Source organism: Podarcis bocagei, assembly GCF_964188305.1.
Source record: "Podarcis bocagei genome assembly, chromosome: 9".
Classification (NCBI taxonomy): domain Eukaryota; kingdom Metazoa; phylum Chordata; class Lepidosauria; order Squamata; family Lacertidae; genus Podarcis; species Podarcis bocagei.
In genome coordinates, this window is record NC_138134.1 from 12,722,423 (window position 1) to 12,734,989 (window position 12,567).

At 44.9% G+C, this 12,567-nt stretch overlaps 1 protein-coding gene and 1 long non-coding RNA gene across 2 annotated transcripts in view; one reads left to right on the forward strand and one right to left on the reverse strand.

Moving 5' to 3' along the window:
* The window catches only part of LOC308594685, a 201,794-nt gene that overhangs the window by 176,165 nt on the left and 13,062 nt on the right, over positions 1–12,567 (reverse strand). The window lies entirely within an intron of this gene.
* The window catches only part of TBC1D19 (TBC1 domain family member 19), a 78,221-nt gene that overhangs the window by 26,690 nt on the left and 38,964 nt on the right, over positions 1–12,567 (forward strand). The window contains exon 11 of the mRNA XM_081207780.1: positions 4,191–4,303. Coding sequence (XP_081063906.1) covers positions 4,191–4,303 — 113 coding nt within the window. The remainder of the gene's footprint in view (positions 1–4,190; positions 4,304–12,567) is intronic.

The following is a 12,567-nucleotide window of genomic DNA, read 5'->3' on the forward strand; positions in this document are numbered from 1 at the left end:
AGTTTGCAGCTGAACACCAGATACAGACGATCCCTTTAAGCAACCCCCTGCAGGTGACCACGATCGATGGCAGGGAGCTGTTGGGAGGAGAAGTCAGCTTGCAGACCGTCCCAATGATCATGAAGGTGGCAAGGCACACCGAACTGATAGCGTTTAATGTGGCCACCTTGGGAGGGGCTCCTATTATTTTGGGGATGAGCTGGCTGGCGTTACATGATCCGCTGGTGGGCTGGCATCAGAGAGTGGTTTCCTTTGGTTCCGCACATTGCTTAGAACACTGCAAGGAGGGAAAGGGTTCAGCAGGGGCCCAAGCTACCCTAGCAGGGACGGAAGTAACGGAGAAGGTGAAGGTACCACGACAATACGCAGATCTCAGCGACGTGTTCAGCGAAAGGGAAGCTGACCAACTACCCCCGCATAGACCCTTTGACTGTCAAATCAATTTACTCCCTGGGGCACAGCTCCCTGTAGGCAAGTTGTACGCCATGTCAGACAGAGAGATGCAGGAGTTAAGAGAGTTTATTGACAAGAACCTGAAGCGAGGTTTCATCAGAGAGTCCAGAGCAGTGGGAGGTAGCCCAGTGTTTTTTGTGGATAAAAAGAACACGGACAAGCCGAGACTTGTGTGTGACTTCAGGGCTTTAAACGCAGTGTCTGAACCAGTGGCCTTCCCTATGCCCAGGATTGACGACATTTTGACCAGGGTGCGGAAGGGAAAGATTTTTACAAAGCTGGACCTTAGGGGGGCGTACAACCTGATACGCATAAGGAAAGGGGATGAATGGAAAACCACCATGTTCACACCTTTGGGGGCATTTGAATATTTAGTAATGCCTTTCGGACTACAAGCAGGCTCGGCGTGCTTCCAATCGTTTATGAACCACGTACTGGGGTCTTTGCTTTACAAGAATTGCGTGGCCTTCCTAGATGACGTGTTGGTGTATTCTGAGAATGAGGAGCAGCATGTGAGAGACGTCAGAGAAGTGTTGAGCAGGCTGCAAGCCAACCGGCTGTGGGTGAAACTGGAGAAGTGTCAGTTTCATACCAAGGAGGTGGAATTCCTGGGGTACCGCCTGTCAGACAAGGGATTGGCCATGGATCCCGGAAAGGTCCAGGCAGTGCTGGAATCGAAAACACCCAAAACAAAGAAGGATGTGCAGAGGTTCCTAGGGTTTGGGAACTTTTATCGTAAGTTCATCCGAAACTTTGCGCACCTGACGGCGCCCATTACAGACTGTCTCAGCAGTAAGAAGAAATTTGTTTGGACTGAGGAGGCGGAGCGAGCATTTGAGGAACTGAAAAGGGCCTTCGCCTCTGAAGAACAACTTCTGCATGTGGATTTACAAAAAAAGATGAGAGTTGAAACAGACGCATCAGACAGAGCCATAGGGGCGGTGCTTCTTCTGCAGCCAGGGAAGGAGGAGTCAGAGTGGAGACCGTGTGCCTTTTTTTCGCGAAAACTGAACAAATCCGAGAGGAACTACACGGTGTATGACCGAGAACTTCTTGCTATTCATGAGGCTTTCCGGAGATGGAGGCACCTGCTAATTGGCGCACAACATAAGGTGCAAGTGTGCACTGACCACAAGAACCTAGAGTATTGGAGAACGGCACGAGTGCTCAACCAACGGCAGTTGAGATGGGCCCAGGAGTTCTCCAAATTTAACTTTGAGATTTGTTACGTGCCAGGCCCAGAGAACGTTAGGGCGGACGCTCTCTCACGCAAACCTGAATATTTGGAGTGGGAGGGAGCACCCAAAGAAAGACATGTCATTCCAGAGGACCGCTGGGTGTGTGGGGCGGCATTGGTGGGGCAAAGAGAACTGGTAGAGGGAACGGAGAATGATGAATACGCCCAGGACAAACTCAGGGGTCTCAGGAGGGAGGGAGATAAACCCGGAGGTTTTGAGGAGAGAAACGGGGCGTTGTATTACAAGGGAGCGTTATATATACCTGAAGGAGATTTGAGGGAGAAGGTACTCAAGCAGCTGCACGATAGCCCCACAGCAGGGCATTTTGGGCAACACAAAACCATGTGGCTGGTTACCGGGGAATTTTGGTGGCCCAAGGTCAGGGAAGATGTGCGGGAGTATGTGAGAGGGTGTGACCAATGCCAGCGAGCCAAAGGGGAGAGGCGGGCACCGGCAGGTTATTAGAACCGCTACCCACACCTGAAAGACCATGGGAAGCAGTGGCAATAGATTTCATGACTGATCTGCCAAAGTCCAGAGGGAAAACAGCCATCATGGTTGTGGTAGACCTGTTAATCAAAATGGCCCACTTTATAGCCTGCTCACATGCTGTCACGGCAGAAGAAACAGCTAAATTGTTTGTAGAAAATGTGTTTAGGTTGCATGGTGCCCCCTTGAGGGTGGTTTCAGACTGAGGAAAACAATTTACTTCCAGGTTCTGGAGGAAGCTCATGAGCTTACTGCATGTAGAGGTCAATTTTTCGACTGCCCGGCATCCTGAAACCAACGGGCAGGCGGAAAGAGCCAATGGCATCCTCCAGCAATATTTGAGGTGTTATGTCAATGACAGAGAGAATGATTGGGTGGAGAAGCTGGCGTGGCGGAATTTGCCTACAACAATGCGGAGAACGTGTCCACGGGGATGAGCCCCTTTTTGGCTAATTACGGGTGCCATCCCAGGGCTTTCCCAGGGGGGGAAGGGGAGAGATGGAGCGTTCCAGCTGCCGAACAGTTCGTAGAAGAAATGGAAGCGATCCATCGCCAGCTCCAACTTAACTTAGACAGGGCCAAGGAGGAATATAAGAGGCAGGCAGACAAAAACAGAAGAGAAGGTGAAACCATTAGGGTGGGGGACCAGGTGTGGCTGTCAACCCAAGGGTTACCATTCAAAGGGGGTTGTAAGAAGTTAAGACCCAAAAGATTGGGCCCTTTTGAAGTCACGCAACAGGTCAACCCAGTGGCTTTCAGACTCCGGTTACCGAACCACATGAAGCTGCACCCAGTTTTCCACAGGTCGTTGCTGTCACCGTATAAAGGGGACAGAAAAGGGAGGGTCACTCGGGGACCAGCAATGGAGGAAAGGGAACACAGCTACCATGTAGCGGAGATCCTCGATTCCAGGTGGAAGGGAGATCAAGTAGAGTATTTGGTAATGTGGGAAGGGGAACCGGAGTCGGAAAACACCTGGGTCATGGCAGAGGATGTCAATGACGAGGTTTTAATAGAAACTTTTCATCAGAGGTTCCCACGTAAACCTCAGCCTGTAGCGAGGTTCCGGAGGGAATACTTTGCCACCACCAACGAAGAAGAGGAGTTGGAGGGGTTCACAGATTCCGAGGAGGAGGAGGATTCAGCGAGCCGGAACGGCGACCGATGGAGGGAAATGTTCGAGACGTCTGAAGATGAAGAGGATTCTTTTCGGGGTTTTACCTCCTCACCGCCCAGAGGAGAGGGAACGGGAGGGGGTGAAGGGGGCCCTGGAGGGGAGGTGGATGTCAGGGAACTGCCATCGGAGGAACAGGTGGTGGAAGGGCTCACGGAGGCTGGCAGAGACTCGGCAGCTGAAGCAGGAACCAGCAGGGGGAGAGGTGGATCTCTGAGGGAAAGCGAGCAAGAGGGAGGGCTTAGGGACACGTCCAGCGAGAACAGTGGGGAGGTATCTGAAGCTCCCATAGGGAGACCCACTCCTCGCCGGAAACTGTCACGCCGCGAGTCCAGAAGACGTGTTTCCGTTAAGGAGCTTTTATGCTGGAAACGATTCCGAAAGCAACCACTGTCGGAATCTGCAAGTGACTAGAGCAGCCATGTCTGAGGGGCTCCGTCACAGACAGAGGTTTGTGGACTTGCACAATCTCTGAGGGACTACGATTTTACGCACAAGCAGCTCATCATCCCATCACAGTAAGCCTCCCAAAACGCAGTGTGATTTACTTCCGAGTAGATGTGTACAGAACCGTGCTGTAAATGTGACTTCTAACCAACTATGGTAATCTTAGCTTTAAAATCCCCTCAATTTTGAAAACTTACTTTGTGTGATTCAGCCTCCAATTCTGCACAGGCTTCATATTCTACATAGATCTGTGTGGAATAGCCAAAAAAAGAGATAGGGTTTTTTCCTGCCATCTTAAATGGTCTTGGAGGAACACTTAAATGAAATGCTAATAAAATATAAAACTGAAATATGTTTGTGTGTATTATTAACACCTGCATTTCTTGTAGTTTTAATGGAGCAGGATAGTGCAGCAGCTCAACAATATGTCCGGCAGGGATGTCCAAATTTGCTACGAGCCGAGTTGTGGGCACTGATTCTGAACGTTTCCAGTCAACCCGAGGTAAGTAGCAAAATTGCAGTAAAAATGTAGACTTGCAGTAGCTACATACCCAATAGCTAAATTATAAACAGTGTTTGGCTGCGTTATTAAGCGTGATTCTAGTTTTGGTTTATTGCGCACAAGGTCACACAAGGGTGTTTGTGCTCATTTAACAGTGTTTTCTGACTTTTTAAAATCTGAACCTCGCTTTCCCTAGTTTATTTTGCGTGCCCAGGTGGAGATCCCTCCCCCCCCCCCCGAGAGACAGCCCGAGAGCAATGAAACACACATGATAACGTGTTTGGGGATTTAAAATGGCCACAACTTTCAAATGTAGGAAACCTTGGCTTAGGCATTGGCCGTGTATCCCTCTCAGATCCCCAACCCGGGGGATTGAGGCATGGCAGGGTTAATCGGATCGGAGGGGGCACTGCAAAACACATATTTACACAGCAAGCCCCCCCCCCATGCAGAACTGGTTTATTGACAACCTATCATCGTACGGCCAGTGACTCCCTTCACACAAAACCCTTTAACGGGGAACCCTGAAATGCCACCGCAGAGTGTGTATGTGACCACTGCACGCCCCCCTTTAGGAATGATAGATGAAAAGATTCCGCCCAAGGCATAAAACCACCGCCCGAGACCAAGAAATTGCGGTCTCACCACCAAGACAACCTACAACTGAAAAAAAAACCTCAGCATCCTGACAACCAATCCTGCAGGCAACACCAAACAGAGTTCATTCCCTAAGGTGGTCAGGTGCACCCTGTCAGGTCTGAATAATTCTGCCTTGCTGGGTGTGATGTCCTCATGGTGAACCACTCGGCCGCCAAGACGTATAATCACAGAGCGAACGGCCCAGTTGATTTTTACCACCGCGTAGTTCAGTCTGGAAGGTTTAAGGGCACCCTGCCATTGCAGGCACGGAAGACGTTCGGACCACATATTACTGTACTCTGAAGTTGGAGCGGTAGCCCTGCAGGTGCTCATCCACTTCCTAGAGCTCCCATGACTTTGCCCTGCTTCATTCCCATCCTCACAGTGCAGAGGCTCTGCAAGGATGCTGAGGCTGCTTTCGCTGCCCCCGTGCCTCTCTCCCCATAGGCCACTGCTGCTGTGTTACGCTTTCCGTGTGTGTCCTGTCTCTACAAAAGTTGCAGACCTTGCTGCCGTTTGGTTGGTTCATGGGGTCACGAAGAGTAGGACATGACTAAACGACTAAACAACAACAAATACTTATTTTAGATTTTGTTGCGATTGCATAGAAATTATTCAGTTTGGTTTTGTATTTTTTTAATGTCATATTTAGAGTTTATGACTACTTTTGTTGTATTGTTTTTATGTATTGCTTTTATGCTGTAAGCCATCTTGAGCATAGTTTGAACTGTGGAAAGGCAGCATAAAAATAAAATTATGTCTGAGTGTGTAGAACTGTGTACCTCAGGTTACATACACTTCAGGTTACACACGCTTCAGGTTACAAACTGCTAACCCAGAAATAGTGCTTCAGGTTAAGAACTTTGCTTCAGGATGAGAACAGAAATTGTGCTCTGGCGGCGCAGCGGCAGTGGGAAGCCCCATTAGCTAAAGTGGTGCTTCAGATTAAGAACAGTTTCAGGTTAAGAATGGACATCCGGAATGAATTAAGAACTTAACCCGAGGTACCACTGTAAGTTGAACATTTCAAATAAGAGAAACCTATTCTTTGCTGTGAAAAATTGGCATACCATGGAATGACATAAATGACCTCCCCTCTGGAGTAACACTACTTCTCTTACCTCCCCAATACTTTTTCAGCTTCTGTTCTTGTCTCTGCTGCCCAACTTTTTGCTTCAGTATTTTTTCTGAACATGCCACCTAGCCTGTGCTTCTTTTCATTTGCCTTGCTTACTTCCTCAACTGCTCCAGATAATTTCCCGAGCCTTCTTGCCACATCACGCCTTATTCCTATTGGAAATGGGCTTCTCCATAGGTCTTCTTTCCTTTCTTTCTACAGCACTGTGGGGTAGCTGCTTCTTTCTGCTTTTGAATATGTGCAGGTATCCTCATATGTTCCTGTACTCACGCTGCCTCCCTGCACAGATTAGGCAGTGGCATAAGTATCACATTCAGCTATCGGGTAGGGCCTGTGACATCATTACTGAGAAGCCACACAACTCCCCTTCTTGCATATTCTGTTTCGTGTGTGTGTGTGTGTGTGTGTGTGTGTGTGTGTGTATGTTTGTATCTTCTTCTTCTTTGGTGATCACTCGTAGCCTAGTAAGATTGTCTTCCATAAACACAGTTTTAACAGTGAGTCTGTAAGTGACTGTGGAGGCCAGTTCTGGATCCACAGGTCCTTCCCCAGTGGGGACAGAGGTTTTCGGGTGAGAGTTGATCACAGTGAGAGTTTGGCAAGCGTGCCTTCCTCTTATCACGTAGAATCATAGAATAGAATCATAGAATCATAGAGTTGGAAGAGACCACAAGGGCCATCGAGTCCAACCCCCTGCCAAGCAGGAAACCCCATCAGAGCACTCCTGTCATATGGTTGTCAAGCCTCTACTTAAAGACCTCCAAAGAAGGAGACTCCACCACACTCCTTGGCAGCAAATTCCACTGTCGAACAGCTCTTACTGTCAGGAAGTTCTTCCTAATGTTTAGGTGGAATCTTCTTTCTTGTAGTTTGGATCCATTGCTCCGTGTCCGCTTCTCTGGAGCAGCAGAAAACAACCTTTCTCCCTCCTCTATGTGACATCCTTTTATATATTTGAACATGGCTATCAGATCACCCCTTAACCTCCTCTTCTCCAGGCTAAACACGTTTCTCTCTTTCATCCTGAGTTCAAACCCATGACACCTTTGGTAAAGGCTGTTCTCTGATTGGAGGCACTCCCAGGCCAGTGTTTCCCAGTTGTCGGTGTTTATACTACAGTTTTTAAGATTTGCCTGGAGAGAGTCTTTAAACCTCTTTTGTTGACCACCAGCGTTACACTTTCCATTTTTAAGTTCGGAATAGAGTAGTTGCTTTGGAAGGCGATAATCAGGCATCCGGACAACATGACCATATATTTTACTTTATCTTTGCTCATTTTGCTTTATGTTTACTGTTTGGTTAATGTGCTGCTCTACCTCTCCGCTGCAGTAAGCATTGCTTTAATTTTTCTTTAAAATGCCCAACACATCCTAGCTAAAAAGATCATGACTTTATTAGTCTTCCTTTTAATAGAGACAGAGTATCGTGCTACATGCTTGATACTGTAGATATGAAGATATTATTTTCAGTTAATTGAAATTAAGAGTACTGTAAGGGATGGACAGATGATGAATAAGTGGCATGCATGGGTGCATAAGAGAGAGAAAGAATGTATATTATTCCTTGTTATACATGATTGGGAGTGGATTGACAATAAAATGATAGCTGTATCTAACGATGAAAACAGACTTCAGTATTTTAAAAGCACTATTGGAAAAGATTTTGCTAAGCTTAGGGGAAAATGTTTGGCTTTTTGGTGCATATACTTAAATCAGACCATCAAGAATAAATAATCCAAGAAGTAATGGTTTATACATTGTTGAAAGAGAAAGCACTGCTTTTGTCATAATGAAAAACATTGTGCCAATGTTGTGATGGCTAATTAACTCTGAATTGTTCCAAATTATTCTGACAGTTAAAGCCTTGCTTATTTCCTCTTTTCTAATAGTAAATGGATGAGAGAGATTTATTGTAATTGGCTGACTTCACTACATACCACAGTAGTGGTACCATATTTGTGGTATTTTTGTCTTAATTTGTCAAGCAAAATATCTAAAGAAATGGTCAGTTCATGCTGCCACACTGCAACTAATTGAAACTGCTCCAACAGTGCCCTAGCTCACTGCCATGCAGTTCTGTCTTATCAGGTGATCTGTCCTTAATCTTGCCAATCATAGCTAGAAGCAGTTTACAGTGTTGTGCAGACAAGCAACCAAGTATGAACCTTGCCCGTAGCAAGAAATGTTACGGGTTGGGGAGCTAACGGTTATGATGGAGTCATTATAAGTCAATGTGAAACACCCAAAACCCAATATGTCAGCTCGCAAACAGTTTTTTCTGTGGACCAATTGGAAATTGCCAGAGTCTCAGGCCATGTAATATATTTTTTTCTTTGTTGAACGTATTAAAGTACACATCTAGGTTACCATAGTCTTTTAGGGGAAATAAGTCAACTGTTCCAGCATTTATATTATGAAGATCCTTGCCCAAGACTAAAGCCACCTTAGCCTGTTTGATAATCTGGCTCTGATTTTAAAAAATAAATTGTGTCAGATGGGATGAAGATATTCTCAACTACAGTTGTACCTAGGTTTTTAACAGCTTAGTTCTCGAAGGTTTTGGCTCGTGAATGCTGCAAACCCAGAAGTCACTGTTCCGGTTTGTGAACTATTTTTGGAAGCCGAACGTCTTGACTTCCTGCAGCCAATCAGAAGCCGTGTTTTGGTTTCTGAATGTTTTGGAAGTCGAATGGACTTCCGGAACGGATTCCGTTCGACTTCCAAGGTACGACTGTACTGTGAAGCCTTTTCACAGACTGCTGAATGGAACTTGCATACCTCCAGTGGTGCATAGTTTGAGAACTTCTGGCATGGCTAATCTGATAACACAAGAAGAATCTCTTTGGATTAAGACCAAAACCCTTTCTAATCCCATCAGTCTGTTTCCCACAGGAGGTAACCAGAAGCCAATGGGAGCCTCAAAATCAAGACATGAGGGGAACAGTAGACCCCTGCTTGTGTTTTCCAGCAATTGGCAATCAGAGGATCTGTGATCCTGGCAGAAGCATATAGCCACCATGACCTTGATCGACTTATCCTCCATGACTTTTTCTAATGCCCCTTGAAAGCCTCCTAAACTGTGTCACCACATCTTGAGGGAGCCAGAGAAAGAAATATTTTGTTTAATCTCTCCTGAATCTTCCACCATTCCGCTTTATTGACTGACCTGGATTCTAGTATTATGAGAAAGGATGAGTCATTCCTTGCATAATTTTACAAAACTCTCACTTACTCATCTCCCCTCCCCATCCTAAAAAATTCAAATCACACTAGCTATGGCTATCAAGTATATTTTAGTGTGATAATTTTGACTGTCATAGATATGTCTATTTATTGCACAACAATTAAAAATATATATTTATAGTGTAATTTTTAGAAGCAGTTAAATCAGAAAGTATGTCTTTCTCATTCAGCCGTGCTGTTAAGTTTTAGTCCTAGAATTCTCACTTGTGCCATTTGTAACTGACTAAGTGGCTGAGCTACTTTTTCTTCGTTAATGTATGTCAATTTCCATTTATCCTTCTCTGTATTTACAAACTGAAGACTTTTTGAACCTCTAAATCTTATTTAGAGAAATAGATTTTGTTAAGACACTGAAAGGTACAGCAGAAGCTTTTTGGGAGAAGTGTGTGAGCATTCAAATACACTCATTTCAGAGAAGAACATCTAATTTGAACCAATTTGTGTTCCATGAAGTTTAGGTACAGATGCCAATTTGCAGTTTAGAACAACAACATACAAATAGGTTGTTTACAGGGGCACAAATATAAAAATAAGCAAAAGGCTACAGACGTCATGCTACAGACTTCTTTGGATATATGAACACAAGTTCGTAGGACACGTTGATGATGTATTTGAAAGGCAGGAAGTACCGTACGTATATTAAAATCACATGGAACTCTAGAATCTACAGTGGTACCTCAGGTTACATACGCTTCAGGTTACATACGCTTCAGGTAACAGACTCTGCTAACCCAGAAATAGTGCTTCAGGTTAAGAACTTTGCTTCAGGATGAGAACAGAAATCGTGCTCCGGCAGCGTGGCAGCAGCAGAAGGCCCTATTAGCTAACGTGGTGCTTCAGGTTAAGTACGGACCTCCGGAACGAATTAAGTACTTAACCCGAGGTACCACTGTATTAGGGTTTTTCTCTATGTCTAATAATAGAAAATGTGTCCACATTCCAAGAAGCTGAATATTCAGTTGAACAAGCCAGTTTGTCACTGAAATTAACAACAGAACACTGAAAGCACCAGATGAATTATAGCATTTCAGGGAGTTTGTGCATGTACACCTGCTGGCAGAATTGCAAGTCTTAGCCTGATAGGAAAACACTAAAGTGCATATTATGTTGTTAGGTATGACTGAATGCCTAGAATAAGGAGCACTCTCTGGTTTGTTCCTTTCAGATTTCAGATCATACTGTCTCTCGAAGAATTGATGCTCACTAGGGCAGCTTTGAGGCAGGGTGGTTGAAAGCAGTTTCCTCTTCTGTGGCTATTATGAGATAAGAATAACCACAACAAATTGTGTGTTGTTAAAATATACACATTTTATTTTATTTTTAAACTTTATTTATGCTTTTCAGATTTATACATTTCATTAATTTAACAATCATTTTGAACATTTCAAAACTTGACTTCCTTCCCCCTCTTTCTGCAGTTCCTTAAATTTATTTTTAATATCTTCTGCATATCCCAATTAACTTAATTTGTTCATTTATTCATCTACGTTAAATATATACTCTTATAAAACTGCAGTTTATTTCAATAATCCTACCAATGTTCTTATCTGTTTACAGTTTATCTGTAAATATTCAATAAACCATTTGCATTCTTTTTAAAAAATGTTTGTTATATTGTTTTCTTATTCTTCCATTTGTGCATATTCCATAAGTTTTTGTATCCATTCTTCCTTTGCTGGGACTTCTGCTTCATTCCAATTTGGGACGAGTAACATTATTGCTGCTATAGTCGCATACATGAATAAGTTTCTATATATTTTAGGTCGTTCTGTCCCTATAATTCCCAAAAGAAAAGCTTCTGGGTTTTTGGTTTTTTTACAAACGTTATTTTAAACATCCTTTTCAATTCATTATATATCATTTTTGTACAATAGTCAGGATGATTTATTTGCTAGAAGCAACCATTTATCCAGTCATACCCCTTACCAAATTTCCCAGATGTATCTACAGTTGTACCTCAGGTTACATACACTTCAGGTTAAAGACTCCGCTAACATAGAAATAGTGCTTCAGGTTAAGAACTTTGCTTCAGGATGAGAACAGAAATCAGGTTCCGGCAGCGCGGCAGCAGCAGGAGGCCCCATTACCTAAAGTGGTGCTTCAGGTTAAGAACAGTTTCAGGTTAAGTACAGACCTCTGGAACGAATTAAGTACTTAACCTGAGGTACCACTTTATTTTATAAATATTTACAAGCCACACATAAAGTGTTATCAATTTGGCTTACATAATACAGAATACAGTGGTACCTCTACTTACAAACGTGATCCATTTTGGGGTGCCGTTCGCACCCTGAAAAGTCCGTAAGTAGAGCGCCGCTACTGCGCATGTGTGAAGCGCGATAGAGTGCTTCTGTGCATGCATAAAGCGTGCAGATCGCTTCTGCGCATGCGCGAAGTGTGCAAATCGCTTCTGCGCATGCGCAAAGCGTGCAGATCTCTTCTGCGCTTGTGGTGAACCCGGAAGTGTACGTCCGGGTTTACCGCATTCGTAACCTGAAAAGCCGCAACGTGAAGCAAACATAAGATGAGGTATGGCTGTAGAATAAAAGGTAAAGGGACCCCTGACCATTAGGTCCAGTCGTGACCGACTCTGGGGTTTGCGGCGCTCATCTCGCTTTATTGGCTGAGGGAGCCGGCGTTTGTCCTCAGACAGCTTCCGGGTCATGTGGCCAGAGCAGCACACGGAAACGTCGTTTACCTTCCCGCTGGAGCAGTCCCTATTATCTACTTGCACTTTGATGTGCTTTTGAACTGCTAGGTTGGCAGGAGCAGGGACCGAGCAACGGGAGCTCACCCCATCACGGGGATTCGAACCGCCGACCTTCTGATCGGCAAGTCCTAGGCTCTGGTTTAACCCACAGCGTCACCCGTGTCCCTCGCTGTACACATAATTAAAAACATCAATACATGCCAGTTGGTTAAAAAGATAACTTCATCTTGTTTTCAGAAGACAAATAGCAATGGTGCAAAGGCAATGGCCTTGCGGGTATGTGGTTCCTGTGTCTAGGAGATAGATCAACTGGTTGGAGCTATATTCTCCAAAGGAGCAGGTACACAGTCTGGCATCCTCCTTGATCTGCCTCTGTCACCAGAGCCCCACGTGACCTCTGTGGCCAGGAGTGGTCTGACCATGACAGTGGATCCCCAGAGACCCCTCTATTTCCAGATTACCTCCCGTCCCACTTGAAGCAAAGACCAAATCATGGGTATGTCATGCCCTGTGCATTCAGCCGGGAACAATCTGA